Here is a 19926-nt window from a genome sequence, read left to right as displayed (position 1 = left end):
CCAGGGCGCGATCCTGGAATCCTGGGATCGAATCCCACGTCAGGCTCCCGGTGCATGGAGCCTGCTTCTCCCTCTGCCTGTGTCTCTGCCTCTCTCTCTCTCTCTCTGTATGACTATCGTAAATAAATTTTAAAAAAAAATTAAAAAAAAAAACAGGGTATAAAACTCCACGAAGGGTGTTTCAGAGGATTCTGCTCTTCTTCCTCTCTCTGAAATGTCTGAATTCTCCATGACAGTGACTACCCACTTCTGTATGAGGAGAGTTGGAGAGAAACTATTTCCATTTTGAAAAAGGGAAAAAGTGAGTTTTCATCTCATAATTAATAGAAAATAATATTCACCTATTATCATATTGATTTGGAGTTGGGGGGGTGGCCACATTTCAAAAATAAGAATGCACTGTAATTTTCTTTTTCTTTTTTTTTTTTTTTAAGATTTTATTTATTTAGAGGCACCTGGGTAGCTCAGTGGTTGAGTTTAGCTCACGGTGTGATCCTGGGGTCCTGGGGTGAGTCCCACATTGGGCTCCCCATGGAGAACCTGCTTCTCCCTCTGCCTATGTCTCTGCCTCTCTCTGTGTGTCTCTCAAATAAATAAATAAATAAATAAATAAATTTTTTTTAAAAAAAGTTTATTCATTTGAGAGAGAGAGAACACACAAGTGGGGGGAAGGGGCAGAGGGAGAGGAGAAGCAGGCTCCCCCCTGAGCAGGGAGCCCAACACAGGGCTTGATCCCAGGACCCTGAGATCATGACCTGAGCTGAAGGCAGACACTTAACCAACTGAGCTACCCAGGTGCCCTTACTGTAATTTTCATAAGAGTGTAATATCTTTGCCCTTTTTTGCAGATAATTTCTATCATACACACAAGTTAATCTGTCAACAAATTTCAGTGATGTAAATGGATAATAATGGCTTAAGATTATTCTGTAAGAGAAGTTTTTACGTATAGCATTCATCTCAACTCTCTGGGGCTTAGTTAAATAGAAGTAAAAATAACTCAAGATAAATAATAAAAGTCTGTGCACTTGACTCAGAGGAGAATCTCTAAGCCCTCACTAAGTTAATTACTCTAATTTTACACTCAATTTAACAAGTTATGCAAACCAATAGAAAACGGGAGGCACTAGACAAACAGGGAGGGTAAGTGGCAAACTCACTGCAGAACAAGTGGCAGCCAAGAGCCTGGAGGAGACAATCATTAAAGCTATGAAAACCCACTCACAAGAGGGCCTATGATGGCTGAGTAGAGAAGCAAATTATACGTACCTTTATGGTGGAAGACTATCAAGGGACTATAATGATACAATAAATAATATTCAAGTTATAATCTAGAGATAATTAAGTTATACTCTATACATTCAAGAAAGCAGTGATGATTATTATGTATTTGAGATATATTACCACTTTTCATTAAAAATGGCTAATTTTATTAAAGAAATGGTTAACAAAATAAGCCATGGACATCTAGAAAACTCGCTTATATCAAAGGAAGCTCTCTATTCATTTAGACAGGGGCAAATAACTAAGGTATTTTTGTAAATATATTTTAATAGCTACTCATCTTAATGCCACTCAAAGGTCTGAAGTGAGGAAATAATTTAGATCCACTGACAGATTATTCTATGCTCCACAGATCTCACCATGTAGGTGGTTCCCTAGACCAGCCCAGACTAAGAACTAACCCTGTGGACAAGAGCACTTTCTATTACTGCCCTCTCATCTGGCTCTGTCCAACACATATAATGTCCTGCCTTTTTTGCACCTCTGCGAAAAAGCACTTTAACTTGGCTGTCTGGGGCCCAGGTCTTTAAAATAAGTTTGTCTCACACCCTGCATTTTTCCTAAGCTCTTCAAATGCCACTCTGCAACCACACTGCATTTGGATAGCTACCAGTTCATATGCAGAGAAACTAAGTTCCTGACTCTGTAAGGAAATGGGAGTCTGATCTTCTCACTGTTTATTCGAGCTACCCCCACCCCCCACGTGAGTTCCTGGTGTCCACACCAGTGAGGCTGGCATTTCCACAGACAGCTGGATATGACTAATCTGACCACACAAATATGAAACTAAATGAGGGGTAGAGGCCAGTGCCACTTATGTCAGCAGCAGAAAGAACCCAAACACTGAGTTCCTGCTCCTAGGCTTGGAGGGACTATGTCTGAGACTCCAGCCAGAGGAATTATTCACTCCTCAGATTAATTTTGTAGCTTGAAGCATCATATGCATGATAGTGGCAGATGCCAGGCCAAAAGGTCAGCGTGAAAGTCAGCCAGGCAGCAGTGACAGCAGGTAGGGAACCTGGCCAGAGAAGGTGGTCTCCCATGTAAGGCAGGAGAGTGCCAAATGAGGCTGAGGCTACAGGCAAGCAGCCTGATTCCTGGAGGCTCCATGCCAGGAGGCCATGATGGCTGCAACCCAGCAGGGGTCCAGGAGTGGCCTGGGATGTCCCCTGACCAGGAGGCAGTTGTCTACTCTGGAATGGCTAACTAATCGCCTAAGATGCTACTGACCAAGGAGGGCAAAGGAAAATAGGTTCTTCCCTCTGGACTGGGCAGTCCCCCCCGCCGCCCCCCCAAGCCAAAGAACGTCGCTGAAGTGGAAGAAAAGCAGCCAGTTTCAAAGCACTGAACCGATTCAAACTGAACCAACTGGAGCTTTATTTAAAACAATGATGGCTTTGTCAGGAGACTGCAACAGGCCAACAAGAGCCAGCTGAAAAACCTGCCCTCCCCTCCTAATTTCTCCTCCCTAGTTCCCATGACTTTAAGACATCACACAAAAAAAGAGGGAGAAAAAGTACACATATAAACCATCAGCCAACCCATGTGACGCAACAGAGGAAGGCCAGCTGCCGTTCAGAGATGACATATCACTGGAGCAAGCTGTTTTGCTGCCATGGATCTCCTACCCAGGAGCTGGAACTCCCAGGACATATTTGAGTCTCATTTACTGATCTATTTCCAGTGATACCAGCCAACAGAGAACAAAGGGCTGAAGAGTCAAGTTTTTCTACAGTGCTGCTGTGGTCAATGTTCCAGTCAATTTGGGAGGGCAGCACACCCAAGACCACTTATAGCCACCAAGCTGGGGTAGCTGCCCCTAGCTTTATAAGAGGCTGAAAGTTTCTATCCCAGGGCCCTCTAGAGCAGGAAATAGAAAGAGATTCTGCAGGAAAGAACCTGGAGGGGCCTGGAGGGGAACCAGCAGATTACAGTATTTCTCACACCACACCCAACCCTGCTCACACTTTGCCCATATTTTACCAATCAGCAGTAATCACCTCAAGCACTGTACAAACACACCCATAACTCTAAGGAGCCAGCAATGAGCAAAAACAGAGATAAGCAAACAAAGTTATGGGGCAAAAAGCAACTGGTTACATACTAGCCAAGCCAGCCCAACTGTAATCAAGAGGTCTCTGGTAGGCTGCTGTGAGAAGCAACTATGGGGGCCATGCATGTCACAGGTGAGTTTCCCCAGCACCACCTGCCTGCTGGCTCTCAGGTACTGCACAAGGACAATGCCAAGGACAGGCCAGAGGCTGATAACTGGGTTCTTTGCTTTTGCCAGAAGACTTTTTCCATGGGCAAAAGGTCTCTCACAGGGGGGAAAAAATCATGAATTCCAGAGCTAAAGAAAAATTGAGACTTATCCAATGAATAGAAGATCAGCCTGAGAAAGAACTAGGAGGCTGGGGGCCAGGCTCTGGAGCCCTGACCCCGAATGTGGCAGGTGGATGTAGATGCCACAAGGGGCTCCCTAACCTCTCCACTGAACCAAGGGAGTCCTATGACTAATGCCGTTTTTCAAATATAAAAAAAAAGTCCTGGTGTCTCCAACCAGCCCCTCTACCACGCATTCTGCTAACAGTGCAGGGGTAGGGGTGTGCTAGATGGAACTGTAGAAACCCCGCAACTGATCAAACTGACCAGTAAGGCTGCCAAGCCAGAGGTCAGGGTCTCTGAACTTGATGTGACAGAGATTAATTAAATTGTTTTCCAGCAGATTGAATCAGCTCTTCCACAAATCAGGTCATACCAGCATTTGGTTTTATAATTCAAAGGAAACGCATCCACACAGCTCCCCAACACATGTGGTATGGACTCACAGTTGAAATTACAACCTTTCATGACACTCAATGCTCCCCCTGCCTCCAGAACAACAAAAAGCTACAGGACCACATTCACCTGTTCACATCACTATGAAGCCCATGGCCTCAGGGGTCTGTCAACCAGTGGGACACAGCACAGACATGCAAGCTCTGGCCTCAGTTCCAACGCACATGCTGCTGAGGGGTGTGTCAAACACCAGCCATTGTGTTCCCTGTTCTTCTGCAGGCTGTAGGGACACACAAAAATGTGGGGCACTTTCCTATCAGCAGCCAAGGGCACAGAACAAAGCATGCTCCTCAGCTGTGTACCTGCTCACCTGCTCCCTCCACACACACCTTATCGTTCAAGGTTGGAGAGTGTGACAAGACAGATGGAGTACTTAATGTGGCAATCCCAATTGCCACCTGTTTTCAAAAGTCTGCTGAAAGATTCTCAGGGTCGAGGGTTATTTCTGTCAGGGAGAAGGAAGAGGCAGAGGGACATTTTCAGAGTAAGTAGCCATTTTGCAATAAAGTAAAAGTGATGAACAGAACAAGGACCCAGAAACACCTTCGAGTTACACAAAAATACCATGAAATACTCTCAATAACTGAGAGCAGGATTAAATAAATAGTACATTCCCACAGTGGAATACTATCTAGTCACTAAAAAACATTGAGGATTAATATTTTGGAGCTCTGAAAGGTGTTCATAATCTATTAAATGGAAAAAAAATACACTCATCCTGACCAAAAAAAACAAAACAAAAACAAAAACAAAAACCTCACAAGGTCTTAAGGGATAAACACTAGAGAACTGACAGTGATTATCTCTTTTATTTTTCCTGGAAGGAGGCCTGGAAATACATCAAATTTCAAAAAGTAAGTTGTTAAGCCTAAAAGAGTAACGCTCCAACTTTTCAACAGAAACCCTGCATCTCTAATACATACAAATTCTATTTCAATCTGGCTTAGAAGTTATTGACATTTAAGAAACATAAAACTAATTTGCCAATACCTTTAGAGATCAGATCAAATATAGATAGAAATCCAAGAGCAGGAACATGCCCAAAGTGGCTGCACAAACCATACTTTTATGTGTGTATGTGTGTTTTAGGGGGAAGGTTCTAAATTGGGCATTATCTATTCTTTTCTTAACTGCCTCAAATATGCTCTCTCTCTCTCTCTCTCTCTCTCTCTAATACTGAGGGAGGAAAGACAGAGGTACGTAATGTAATGTCAAATGTGTAGGTTAGAAACTTTAAACGAAACCAGAGACAGACCTCAGTGTAACCTAAGAGTTATAATTTCGTTTTAACTATAACCAAATCAACTGTTTGGAGTGAAATCTAATTATTATACCTTTCCTCCACCTCAAAATCCCCCTATAAAAACAGCCCCATCTGAGGCAATTATGGTGAAGTTAAGGGGCATGGTCTGAGATGGACTATAAAGCTAAGAATAATTTCTAGTCCAAGAAATTCACAAAACGGAGAATTGATCCTCCATCTCCCAAGATAAAATCATTTAAAATAATTGCCCAAGCTCCTCCTAACTCAAAGTTAACTGTCTACTAGGTACATATATACTTCCGGGGTTTACCAGATGTTAAATTTTATATTCAGAAGATTACAGTCCTGTGACTTTAAACAAAGCATGGGGCAGAAGGTACATGTTAAGAGCCAGAACACCTAAAAATATTTTCCTTGTGCCAGAAGCTGACCTGTGGCAAACAGCACAATACATTCCTTCATCTCTTAGGCCAAGACTCATTTCTAAACCAGATTTAACCTAGCCCAAATTCATTTCCCCAGAATAACTAATACTTGGACTCAGACATTAAAACTGTAAGTTGAAGCAAATTTAAAAGTGGAGTTCACATATTAATTTAGATTTCTTCCAACTTTTCAAATATGCCAAATCTTGTAACACTGGGCTCACATTCCCAAACAGCAAGATCACCTGAAACTGAGTGATGGTTGTCCCCTTTACACCAGGCAAATATTCTTTAATTCACCAAGCACCCCTCCACTCCCTATCACCTTTCCACTGATCTCTGAGGCCAAGTCAATTGCAGTTTATGCTTACATGGGTTTTCACAATAAAAAATTTCTCTGTAACCATGACTTTATCAAAAGGAGGAAAATACAATGATATAAAAGGAATGAATGAATGAATGAATAAATAGTACTCTTTTCCTTACAGATAGCTCATTTCACTCCCTGGTCCTTGTGGACATTTGTATTTGTAACACCTGACTCATACAATGTTAAGAGGAAAAAAGGTCTTAACAGGATAAACTCAGAGAGGGTGATTTGGCAAGCTATCGGGCAAGCTAGAGAGGCAGGTCATTTTTCCAACCATTCTCTCATTTACTATACCAGGAGAGATGGAAGATACCAAATATGAAATTTCTGGACATTGACATAGTTAAGATATTGAAGATCATGTGGTCCAGTGCCTACCAAGTCAGGCTTCCTAAAGATAATGTTGAAAACCTGAAGAGTGGGCAGCCCTGGTGGCTCAGTGGTTTAGCACCGCCTTTGGCCAGGATCAAGTCCCGTGTCGGGCTCCCTGCATGGAGCCTGCTTCTCCATCTGCCTGTGTCTCTGCCCCTCTCTCTCTCTATATATATATATATCATGAATAAATAAATTTTTAAAATCTTAAAAAAAAAAAAAGAAGAAGAAAGAAAAGAAAACCTGAAGAGTTTTAGGGATGCCTGGGTGGCTCAGAGGTTGAGTGTCTGCCTTCAGCTCAGGGCATGATCCCGGGGTCTGGGATCAAGTCTCACATTGGGCTACTTGTGGGGAGCCTGCTTCTCCCTCTGCCTGTGTCTCTGCCCCTCTCTCTGTGTGTGTGTGTCTCTCATGAATAAATAAATAAATAAAATCTTTAAAAAAAGAAAAGAAAACCTGAAGAGTTTTAAATATTTTTTAAATAGCAGTTCTATTGAGACATAATTTCCATGCCACAAAATTTTCCCTTTAAAAGTGTTCGTTGATGTTTAGTATATTCAAAGTTGTACGATCATCACCACTCTCTGATTTTAGAACACATTCATCAACCCTACACCCATTAGCTGTGATGATCCATTCTTCCATCCCCATGGCAACAGCTATTCCACTTTGTGTTTTATGAGTTTGACTAATCTGGACATTTCATATAAATAGGATCACGACAGGTGGGCCTTTGTGTCTGGCTTCTTAGCATAATGTGTTCAAGGCTTCTCCATGTTGTAGCATACATCAGTACTTCATTCCAAAAAGTGTCTTCAATATTTTTTAAAGTATTTATTTGCCTGTGATAAAGCCATGGTGGTCATTCTCTAAATAAATGCATTTTTTTCTCATTTTGCTAACAATATGAAAACTTTCAAATATACAGAAAAAATTTTAAAATTATATGGTGCAGGGCAGCCCGGGCGGCTCAGTGGTTTAGCACTGCCTTCGGCCCAGGGCACGACCCTGGAGACCCAGGACTGAGTCCCACATCGGGCTCCCTGAACGGGGCCTGCTTCTCCCTCTGCCTCTCTTTCTCTCTGTATCTCCCATGAATAAATAAATAAAATCTTTTTTAAAAAGTTATATGGTGTACACCCATGTACCCACAACCTGGATGCTACAGTTAACACTTTGATATATTTACCATATCATAAATTCATCTATCCATCCATCCATCTTATTTTTGAGCAGTGGTTCTCAAAGTGACGTGGTGACCCCTGGGGGTCCTTGAGGCCCTTCTGGGGGGTCCATGATATCAAAACTATTAAAATAATAGTAAGGGACTTTTTCATTTTTACTCTCATTCTCTTAAGAGTATTGCAGTAAAGTTTTCCAGGCATGTGATACTGCAACAGATGAATGTAGATATGAGCATCCAGCTATCTTCCAACCAAACGTTAGCTGAACATTAACAAGATCTACAAATGTGTAAAACAATGTCACTCTGCTCGTTTTTTTTAAAGAAGAGTCATTTTCTACAAAACCGTTATTTAGGTTAACACGTAATGGGTTTATCATTTTTTTAAATGCTTTAAAAATGTTTTTTAAAATGCTTTACATTTTCTCAGGTTTCATTTCTAATATGGTAAACATCAACAGGTCATCATCAACCCACACAAACAAAAGCTCTTTGGGGGAGAACAAACGAGTCCTGAGACCAAAAGGTTTGAGCACCACTATTTTAAAGCACTTTTGAGTAAGATGCAGACATCTGTAAACTTCATCCCTAACATGTCAGCATGCATATCAACCAGACTTCAATATTTGTCAACGGTTCCTGTTACTTTTAGTAAGATTTACACATAATGTACAAATTGGAAGTGTGCTGTTCTCATCCAATGAGTTCTGACAAATATATGCACAATCCCCTATATCAAGATCACCACCATCCCAGAAAGGTCTCTTATACCTCTTTCCAATCAGTCCCCTCTCCTCCCTAAGAGGCAAGTACTGGTACGATTTTTTTTCACCTTAGTTTCACCTATTCCAGAACTTTATAAATGAAATCATATATACTCTTCAGAGTAAGGCTTATTTCAATCAGCATCATGTTTCTGAGGTTTATCATGTTATTGCACGGGCCGGTAGGTTGATCTTTTTTATTGCTGAATGCAAATTATTTCTAAGGCAGTCTCTCTCAAAAACTTCAGGTCCATTGAAGATAAATAAGGTCAGTAACCATGGTTCTAGTCAAGCTCTTCCCCCACCTCTTGTCTCTTTTTTCCCAGCTAGGGACACAATGACTTGGAGGGGCTGTGATATGTTACTAACCAGTGGCACCACTGTCCAATAGCACTCAAACCAATCATCCTTCCACCTGCACTGCCATTTCCTATTCTCACCTAAGAAGAAGGTTCCCATCTCAATCTGTACAAAAATTTTATTACCAGGAATGGAAAATCAATACCCAAATGATGAAGGTACTAAGCTTCCCTTAAAAAACATGTCTGCCAGGATCCTCAGGTGGCTCAGCAGTCTAGTGCCTGCCTTCGGCCCAGGGCATGATCCTGGAGTCCTGGGATCAAGTCCCACATCAGGCTCCCTGCATGGAGCCTGCTTCTCTCTCTGCCTGTGTCTGCACCCCTCCCCCACGTGTGTCTCTCATGAATAAATAAAATCTTTTAAAAAAAATGTCTGTCATGAATGAATAAACAAATGTGATGTGTTAATACATGGAATACTATTTGCAATCACAAGGAATAAAATACAGACACGCTACAACATGGATGAACCTTGACAACAGGATGCTAAGTGAAAAAACCCATTCATAAAAGGCGATGTACAGTATGGTTCCATTTATATGAAATGTCCAGAACAGGCAAATCTAGAGACATAGAAAGCAGATCAGTGTTCATCTGGAGCTAAGGTAGGAACTGAGATCAAAAGGGCAGGATCTCAGTGGGGTGATGGAATCCAATTCTAGAACTGGATTAGGATAATGACTGCACAACAACTTAAGATGAGTGTGTTTTGAGGCACCTGGGTGGCTCAGTCAGTTAGATGTCTGACTCCTGATTTCGACTCAGGTGGAGACCTCAGCATTATGGGATGGAGCCCACTGTCAGGCTCCCTGCTCAGCGGGGAGTTGGCTTGTCCCTTTCCCTTTGTTCCTCCCCTCACCTCGCACTCTCTTTCTCCTTCTCTCTCTAATAAATAAATAAAAATAAAAATTTTTAGGGGATCCCTGGGTGGCGCAGCGGTTTGGCGCCTGCCTTTGGCCCAGGGCGTGATCCTGGAGACCTGGGATCGAATCCCACGTCGGGCTCCCTGCATGGAGCCTGCTTCTCCCTCTGCCTGTGTCTCTGCCTCTCTCTCTCTCTCTCTCTCTCTCTCTCTCTCTGTGACTATCATAAATAAATAAAAAAAAAATTTAAGGGATCCCTGGGTGGCGCAGCGGTTTGGCGCCTGCCTTTGGCCCAGGGCGTGATCCTGGAGACCCGGGATCAAATCCCATGTCGGGCTCCCAGTGCATGGAGCTTGCTTCTCCCTCTGCCTGTGTCTCTGCCTCTCTCTCTCTCTCTCTCTGTGTGACTATCATAAATAAATAAATAAAATTAAAAAAAAAAATTTAAAAAAATAAAAAATAAAAAAAAATAAAAATTTTTAGAAAAAAAAGATGACTGTGTTTTATGGTATATTAATTATACTGCAGTAACGTTGCTAAAAACAACAACAAAAACTTGTCTGTGCAAGTGGCTAAAAGAGTCCTGCAAGGCAGAGAAAGACCTGTTTAATAATTTAAAGAACAAAGAAGGCATTTTAAAAGACCCGGCTTGCTACTCAACTAGAAAAGAGTTGCTTACAATAGCAAACTAATACAATCACATGTTGTTTTAAGAATTCATTGAAAGTGTTTCATTTTAATAAATAAAAGGGATTTATAAATTAACTTCCTCTAAAAAGCTCAGTATCAAGCTATCAGGGCAGGTAGGTCCCAACTGCCCATCAGAGGTAGTCCACTGGCAAATGGGGCAGTTACCATGTGAGCACAGGACGAAGTTCTTCAGGATGTTCTTTCAGAAACTCAAACATTGGGTAATATCTAGAAACTAATTCCCCTACTTTTTATATAAAGAGCTATTCTTTGTTTTGATGACTGAGTTTGTCTCACAGTGACAAATCAAAAGAGGCCACCTTCTTGCTGACACCCACAAGCCACAGAGGGAAGGAACTGTTAACTAGTGTTCAGAACAGACCCTCCTACTCCCATTATATTCCTCAACAGCAAAGCTATGCTACCTAAATCCTCATGGTCTCCCTCTCCACTGCAACTAAAACTCCCAAACCTGTTTCTACCAGCAGCCCGGTTCTCTCTGCTGTCTTTATAAGCTCTTACTGCTTAGCTTTACTCTTTAGTTAGATTCTTTATGTTCATTTCTGAGACTCAAAAGCAAAGGGCAAGGAATTCTGTTTCTGAAATTGTTTCTCCAGATCTCGGACACTTTCCTGGAGTTCCCCTTCTACACTGCCTCTTCCCAGAAGATTTTTCTGGTGATGCAGTCCAACCCCAAAAACATTAAGAATGCTAGATTTGGAGAAGTTGCTTTAGAGCATTTAGGACCAGGCCGTCTCTACAACAACCAAACGCAGCTGAGCAAACATATCTCTTGGGATATATAATAGTACATATTTTGCAGGAAAAAACACTACCTTCTGAGGTTAAAAAGTCTAAAACCTCCCGTCCACAGCTGGCCTCCTCCAGAGGCACAGCAGAGGTCTGGGAGGCACGATGGAACAGCACGGACAGCAGACTGTCAAGGCTCTGTGAGGATTGCTTCGGTGATAGTGAGGACCTCGCTGAACAACTGAAGTGTCCCCTACAGTGACAGCTCATCCACAGCCTCCTCTTGGGGAAGCTGCCCCTTCCACAGCTCCCATCACAGGGCACACACAGCAGACAAGTTTCATGCATAGCACAGTGGTGTCCTGCCATCGTAGCTGACTGGGCCTTCCCCAGCTTTCTCATTTCTGTAAGGCACCCCCCAGCTCAGGCCAAAACCTCCTAGTCACTGTAGATGCTGGTCTTTCTTTAATCCTCCATGTCCAATCCATTGGCAAGTCTAAAACCCACCTTGAATCCATCCAGTTGTCCTCACCTTCATGGCTGCCCTCCTAGTCTGAGAAAGGCTAAACAGCTTCCCAAGTGGTACCCCTACTTCTTCTCTTGCCTCCTACCTACTAGTCTCCACAGGGCAGCTGCAATAAGCTACATTCCCCAGTGCAATGAATACAAGACCCTAAGTTCTCACCATGGCCAATGAGGCCCCTTGCCTCCTGAGTCTTATCTCCTACCACTCACCATGCCCTCAGCATTCTAGCCGTTGGCCTTTTTTCTAGCCCTACCATGTGCCAACTTCATTCCACCTTGGCCTTCGCCTTGGGCTCCTCTACAGCAGAATGCCTAACCACGCCTGGCTCCTACTCACCACTCAGGTTTCAGTTTAACCTGAAATGTCATCTCCTCATAAGACTTCTTTGACCAGAGAGGTAAAATATCTGCTCACCCTCCCCCAGCCCCCTATCACTTTCCTTCTTTCATCTTGTTTTATGTTCTTCACTGCACTAACAACATAAATCTGATTTGCTTACTGATTCCCCTTACTAAAATATAAACTTCATGAGGGGAGATGACTAATTTTCCTTATTTACTACTGTACCACCAAGGCTAGAGCTGTGTCTAGCACCCAACAGAGGCTTGATTAATAACTTCTAGAAGGGAAGAACAGCCAATCCAAAGACTATGGCCAGACTCATGCTCTGGGCCTATGAAGCTCTTCTCAGAGAGGGAGGGGACAGCTAGTCTTCTCAAACATTTTAATTGGAGGCTATGGGGTTTAGTTAGGCAACTCGCAAAGGGCACCAGTGGTAATAGGAAGCTCTAAAGCAAGGTCTGAAAAAAACAAATAAAAAATAAAGCAAGGTCTGTATGTGAAACACAGGCCACAGGCAAGCTCTAATCAGTCAGATGCAAAAGCTCCACTAAGCAGAAGCTTTCACGCAGAGAAGAAACAGGGCTGCAGGTAAGCGAGCCAGCTGGCAGTGGGATAAGCAAGACTGCAAAGAAAAGCAGAGCCTGAGAAGAGTCGAGTCACTTCACAGGGGTGAAGCTGGAAAGAAAGACAAGCTTCCCATGCTGAGGATCCAGAGCCTAGAACCCTGCTCCAGGCAGCTGTAGGAAGTCAGGCAGTCCTAGAAATCCTGGAATCATCATGAGGTTACCAGCACCCTTCCTAATCCTTGCAATAAACCCCCATTACACAAGTGAGCACAAGAGGGTCTCTAATCCATGATCCTGGCCCCCAAGAGCTCTGCCTAAATAAAACATAAGTCCTGTGGCCTAGATTTCTAACCACATATCATATTCCAAAAAATGATAGAAAAGATCACCTATTTACTGTCTGAACTGCACATATTACATCTGAGAGAATGGGAGCTCACATTGAATTTTCCATCATAGTATGAATCCTTAAAAACAAGTAAAATAACTTTCTACAATACCCTATTCTAGGAATTGTACTAGGGAATAAGGGTAAGACCCATTTGACAGACTTTTCCTTATAGAACAGGGCCATCCTATCACTAGATCCCAGGGTATAACTTGATAGATACTCCAGGGTGGGCTGCTACACTCTCCTGTGGTTGAAGAAGAGTTGAAAATGCCTTTTATAGGGGGGTTATATGGTTAAAACATGACCTCAAGGGGATCCCTGGATGGCTCAGTGGTTTAGCGCCTGCCTTTGGCCCAGGGCGTGGTCCTGGAGTCTCTGGATCGAGTCCCACATCAGGCTCCCTGCATGGAGCCTGCCTCTCTCTCTGCCTGTGTCTCTGCCTCTCTCTCTGTGTGTGTGTGTCTCTCATGAATAAATAAATAAAATCTTAAAAAAAAAAAACATGACCTCAAGAAACATTTCAAACAAGGCTGTATTAGTTTCCTATGGCTGCTATAATAAATGACCACAAAATGAGGGGCTCAGAACACTTACTGATTATCTTATAGTTCCAGGTCAGAAGTCTGATATGGGTCTCACTGAGCTAAAAACCAAGATGTCAGCAGGGCTGGGTTCCCTTTAAAGCTCTAGGAGAGAATATGTTTTCCTGCCTTTTACAGCATTTGGAGGCACCCACATTCCTTAGCACACAGCCCCTCCACCGTCCTCAGCACCAGCAACATCAGGCCAGGCCTTTGCTGCTCTCTCTGCTTCTGATTTCTTCTTCTATTTTCAAGGACTTTTGTGATCACAGTGGGCCCAGCCAGATAACCCGAAATATTCTCTCAATTTTAAAGGAAGCTGATTAGCAACCGTGATTCCATGTAACCTAACATATTCACAGGTTCTGGGGATTACTACATGGATTGGTGGTCCACCCCAGGGGGGTGGTCATTAATCCGCTACATCAGTCCATGTGAGCCACAATACAAATACCACACAACAAAAGCACTCAGCCTGTTGTCCCACTCCACACCAACATCCTCTAAAGCACCGCTCCACAGGGTTTGTGTTTGTCTTTGCACAGGTGAAGATAAACAAGGCTCACCAAGAGCAAGTTTATGATATTGGCTTCCAGGTCCCTGAGCCTCCCTTTTCAATCCCAGGAATATTTCTTAATCACCTAGTATGTGCCCAACATGGTTAGGCTCTGTGGGAAAGTCAAAGGTGAAGACAGCATGAATCACAGCCAAGTCAGGTCTACATAACAATAAGAGACAGAATCAACAAGGGTCATGGATTTACAGAGGAATGTGGTGTACACTTCCTTTGCAAAGCCTAATAAGGACAACAGTGCTTGAGTTGAGTCTTAAAGGGTAGGATTTCATTGGTGGGGAAGGACAGCACACTGAAGGGCACAGAGGAGCCTAAAGGCATGCCTTTTCCCTATCTTGGTTTTCCCATGCCTTGCCTTAGACAGACTGGCACTTGCACCTAATAGGACTGCAGGCTTCTGTTGAACAGGTGAGAGAGGAAACTTTTCAGCTTCAGAGATACTGCCTTGGACACCTCAGCAACAGGGCAAATTAACTTCTAAACTTGGGGAAGGAGGGTTGTTTTTTTAATATGAAAAATGAGGACTCTACCACCATCCACCTGAGAAGGCTATTATGAGAGTTGCTTAAGATCACATAAAGAGAGGGGCGCCTGGGCAGCTCAGTCGGTGAAGCATCTGAGTCGGCTCAGGTCATGATCCCAGGACCCTGGGATAGACCTCCACATCGTTGTCCTGGGACTCAATGCTCAGAGAAGAGTCCTCCTCACCTTCTGCCCCTCCCCACCTCTCGTACACATGTTCTCTCTCATAAATATAGATAGATAGATAGATAGATAGATAGATAGATAGATAGATGATAGATAGATAGATAGATAGATAGATAGATAGATAGATCACAGAAAGAAAATCCAGGACACAGGACTGCTCAGTTAGTGTGAATCCCCATCCCTTCTCCACCCTTGCAAAATAAACTCCCTCCATTTTCTCCTCTAATCTCTTTTCCCAGGCTCTTCCCAATTTTATCACTTTTCTTTGCTCTTGCATCAGGATGGCAAATAGCCAGTCAGCCTCCAGTCAAAAGGAAATCTGCTCCTGGACTACTAAACGGAAGAAGATAGAGAAAAGGAACACTGGGGCTTCCTACTGAGGAATATGGTCTGTAATTGTTGACAGTTAACACAGGGAAGGGGAGGGAAGTATTAAACCTTGATGTCAGGGGAAATCGTCCACATTGATAGCAATTATGTAAACACATACATGCTCTCCATCTTAGCACTGCCGTCAGAGCTGGCTCACATTCTTTATCACAACCCTCGCTAATTATTCTACTACTGTCTGTTTAGCTGTCCCCAACCTCCTAGTTTGTGAGCTCCTCAAGGACAGAGACTATCTTTCTCATCCCATGGCCCCATTCCCATCTCATTGCCTGCCCTTCAGTGCATACTACAGAATGATCAAAAACTAAAAAAGTTCAAAACAAAAGCTGCTTACCTTTGGCATCGTGGCAGAAGAATAAATTTAGTAATTTGTGTGCATGGTTCCCAATGACAACTAGTTACCATGTCTAGCATTAGAAAGTACCTCTATGGATAACCTAGAATTTGGAGGATACTGTGCTCCAAACCTTTAATCCTGGCAATTCCTTAGTCCGGCAGAGTCCTGACCCTAGGCAGGGTTACTATACACAGCATGTATTACAGGGGTACATTTTGGAAATCTGTATCCCAAGGCTTTTACGGCCCTGAAGTAAAAGGTCTCTTCAGATATCCACTGGAGCAGAATCCCGTTGTCCAGAAAGTTCCTGCTTCACCGTGAATACATAAAAAGACTATCTCTTACCCTCTGGAGACGTTCCCACCTAGGCTCCCTAATCAAGAGTTACATTAAAAGGTAGAGAAGTGAAACCAACACCAAACACAAAAAACTATCTATACTAGATGTGATCAGAATCTGTGTGGGTGAGTTACATGTGTGACATTCCTTAAAATGCTAAGAGGGCAAGAACCATGAACTATGTTCTAAAGTACATAGCTCCATTGTGGAGCTTGGAAGGCATGGGCAAAGTAAGAATGCATCTATTTAGTATTTATCAAGCAGGCATTTGGAAGCCACACTAACAGACCCCAGTCAGACACGTTATTTCCTTCAGCTTATAGATGAGGAATCTTGGTTCTTGTAAACGTCAGCTGGGCGAGGACAGAGAATTGGACTCAGCCTGCAAAGCCCCCCCTTGCCCGTCAGGTACTAGCCACATTCACAGACATTCTATCAGCTAACCCTCACACCCACCTGCAGGGCAGTTTTATCCTCCCCATTTTAAAGTGGCAGACAGGAAGGCTCTGAAAAACCATGGGCTTTTTTCATATCATCTATCACCTAATTGAGCACACACTGTAGGACCAAGTCAAGATGTTTCTCGCTATGGGGCTATTTAGCATCACAGAGCGGGAAGGACAAAGATTCTAAGGCCAGATATGGAGGTGGAATCCTCTTGGCACTGTTACTTACCCAGGCGGGCCACTGGGCACACTCACATGCAGTCCCCATTTCTTAAACACCCTATTCCCTCACCCAAAGTCAGTCTTGCCAAAGACCCTTTAAGAGTTCAAGACTTTGTGTGTTCAGGAATGGATTATATTCAGAATTCCTGGACCACTTCACAGGAATGAGGAAAAAAATAACCACAACTTCCCCTGCACTTAGCTCCTCCCCCAAAGAACTGTTGAACCTCATCTGGAAACAGCTGGGAGACAGCAGTTTAACAGGAAACCAAACCAAGAAAAAAAAAAAAAAAAAGCACAGAGTGTACCAGGGAGAGTTAGGCAGCCAGAACCAAGAGGCCAGGGGACAGACAGGAAGCTGAGGTTACAAAGAGCCTAGGCCAGAAACAGTCACGCAGAGGAGGAGGCCCTACTGGCCTTCCTCTAGGCCCAAGGAGAAGGAGAAAACCTGGAAAACAGTGGTGAAAGCTCGAACCCCAGAGAAAGGGCAGTCTGAGATCAAGTCTGCTTCCCTCCCTGCCCCCCCCCTCAACCCCCCTTCTCAGAAAGCCAGCGAGTGGTCATGGTAGGACAGCTGAGGTCAGAAACTCACTTCTGTTCTCCTGCTGCTCTGTGCCAGAGGCTACAGCCCAGACAACTGGTTTTGAGTCATTCCTCCGTCAATCTGTACCACACTGCCAACTAAATTTGGGGCCAGGCAAATCAGCTTCACACGGAGAGACAAAGAGTATCTTCATGAGAATTACTAGGCAGATACCCACTGGGGTGACCTGCAGTGGCAGGCCTTGCCCATAGGGAACTGCAGAAAAGCAAAAGAGCCAGTGGGGCCTGGAGGTCTTAAAGAGCAAGGTAGGGGTGCATTTTGCAATCAAGAAACTTAATTGAGCAATGGCCAGCTGCCAAGATATTTTTTAAAGAAGTGGGGGAAAATGCCATTACTAAAATTCTTTGGCGTTATTTAATAATAAGCCTTTAGGTTATCCAAACTGAGGGCAAAGGGAAGCCTGGTTTATTTTTCCTTTAGCAGAGCTTAGGTGAGAGCTTTCTACTCATGCCTCCTGCTACTTAATCATCCCTTCTCTCCCAGTACATGAAGAAGTTTATATTAAAAGAAAGAAAAGGATTAAGTCCTCTTAATAAAACACATTCCTGTCTTTCACCTATAATTTTGTTGGAAAAGGCTCTTGTGGCACATGCTACAATCTAGGTGGGTTTGATTCCAATAAAGTGCTCAAAATTCAAGACCGAGTAAGCAGGGCTATAAGAGGGCCAAAGCCTGTAATCTCAATACCATTAAAAGAAAACAAAAACAAAAAAACCCAGAACATCTTCACAGGCTCAGTGCCAGCTCAAACTGGCAAGACCAGAGAATCGGAGCAGAGCCTAACCAATGTGCCATGCAAGGGGGATGGGAGGAGAGCTCTGGGTAATACTCTGCAGCCATGTGGCAAACAAACCACCAGGGAAACCTTCAAGAGAGGAAATGGGGTGGGGGTGGGAGGGTTCGTTTCAGGAACAAAACAAAGGAACAAGTTGACTAATCATTTATTCCAAAGAGGGAAAATGCCACCCTGAGCCATGTTTTAACTTGAGGTAAATGTGTAATGTTTTAACTTGGATATATCTGGGTTCAAAGGCTCTCCAAAAAAAAAAAAAAAAGGGGGGGTGTGTACCTATTTTTCTTTACACTATTTCTGGATTCTCCCAGGAAACTTTCCCTGTGCTGCCTGCAGAGAAGACCTAAGACAGCGCGAGAGCCAGTTCAGTTACTAAAGTACAGCCCCCACTCAGCAGAGATCCTATTGTGAGCTTTGTGCAGGACTGGACTGTTCTACACTGCAGCTAGCCCAAAGAAGTTCCATTGCTGAGGCAGAAGTCACCTGGCACATACCCCTAACATAACATAACATAACCCCTAACCTACGGAAGGAGAGGGTGGAAAGACATTTTAACTCATGAGGGCCAGGCATATCTGTGACTTAGATAAATAGAGATTTCTGCCGAGAGCCGGATCCACATGTCAGAATGGTGTCTGGGATGCCTGCCCTCCATAATGCCATCTCCATATAATGTTTCAGGGCTGACCAGAGAGCCTTCCAACTTGCCAGGAGGGCAGACCTCCAACAGCTGTGGTTCCCAAATTCTACCTAGGAGGCACCTAGGGTGGCTGCTAAGGTAGGAGAGGGTCTTCAAATGGATGTGAGGAGACCCAGCCTCCCACTAAAGGGACAATAAGAAAAGTAGCAAACATTTATGGAGTATCTAACTGTGTCAAGTCCTGGAATAAGCAATACCTCTCTCGTTCCATCCCCAAAATAGCCAATGGAGGCTGATACTCCTGTCACCCCCCTTCATAAAGGAGGAAACAGGCTCCGATATTTGACACAACTATGGAATACTGGAACCGGCACTTAAGCCACCCTTGGACAGGTGCTCTTAACCACTACTCGATATTGCCGGGAACACACAAGGCGTTTGGGGGAAAGGGTGGAGAGTCGAATAACCCAAGGGGCGGCCTGTATTTACACCTCTTTCGTGTTCAAAATCGTTGGCCTCAGGACCTTAGAGGGGAGGGCCTGGATGGAGAACGTGAAGCCGGAAGAACCCAAACACTGCTAGCAGGGGAAGAGCCCGGGACACCGACCCCTCTTGGCTTCCACCGAGGATCCCAGACCCAGAAACTCTCCCAAAGGGGCAAGAACCAATGGGAATGCGCGCCTCCCGGGGGTCCTCCCGCGGTCGAGCCCTCCGCGCTGGTTTTGACAAAGTAGGAAGCTCCTCTCGAGAGGTGCGGCCGGCCCGGTCGCCGGGTCCCTACCTGTAGGCCAGGGTCATGCACTCGAAGAGTTTGGTGAGCGAGGCGTCGATGGACAGGTGGCAAGAGCTGGTCTTGCCGAAGCTGTAGGTCTGGCACGTCTGCTTGTTGACCGTGTCGAAATCGTAGCCCTTCTTGGGCGGGTGCTCGCGGTGCGGCGACGACACCATGAAGTGGCCGCTGTGGATGATCTGCTGGCGGCGCGGAGGCTCCTCGCGGCCCGGCCCGGCCCTAGGCGGCGGCGGCGCGGCGCTCGCGTGGGCCCGGGCCGGGGTGGCCGAAGCGCAGGCGGGCGGCGGGGACGGTTCATCGGTGTCCGAGTCGTCGTCGTCCTCAGGCACCTGAGGTTTGAGCAGCATCGGGCGGCCCCGACTGCGGGGCCGGCGCGGGGAGCACATGAAGACGTCGGCGGCCATGGGGGGTGCGGGCCGGGAGCATCCCCCGGGGCTCCGGGCTCCGCGGACGAGGGACGCTGACTGGGCGCCGGCCCGGCCCGGCCCGCGCGCCGACTGTCCGCGAGCGCGCCG

At 44.7% G+C, this 19926-nt stretch overlaps 1 protein-coding gene across 2 annotated transcripts in view; it reads right to left on the bottom strand.

The window, feature by feature from the left end:
* Positions 1-19926, bottom strand: part of MLXIP (MLX interacting protein) — a 59185-nt gene extending 39259 nt beyond the window's left edge. For both annotated transcript variants that reach the window (XM_055322771.1, XM_055322772.1), the window contains exon 1: positions 19403-19926. In XM_055322771.1, the coding sequence (XP_055178746.1) occupies positions 19403-19815 (413 nt within the window). In that variant the 5' untranslated portion in view covers positions 19816-19926. The remainder of the gene's footprint in view (positions 1-19402) is intronic.

Source organism: Nyctereutes procyonoides, unplaced genomic scaffold (assembly GCF_905146905.1).
Source record: "Nyctereutes procyonoides isolate TBG_1078 unplaced genomic scaffold, NYPRO_anot_genome, whole genome shotgun sequence".
Taxonomy (NCBI): Eukaryota; Metazoa; Chordata; class Mammalia; order Carnivora; family Canidae; genus Nyctereutes; species Nyctereutes procyonoides.
This window is presented reverse-complemented; position numbering and strand designations above follow the sequence as displayed.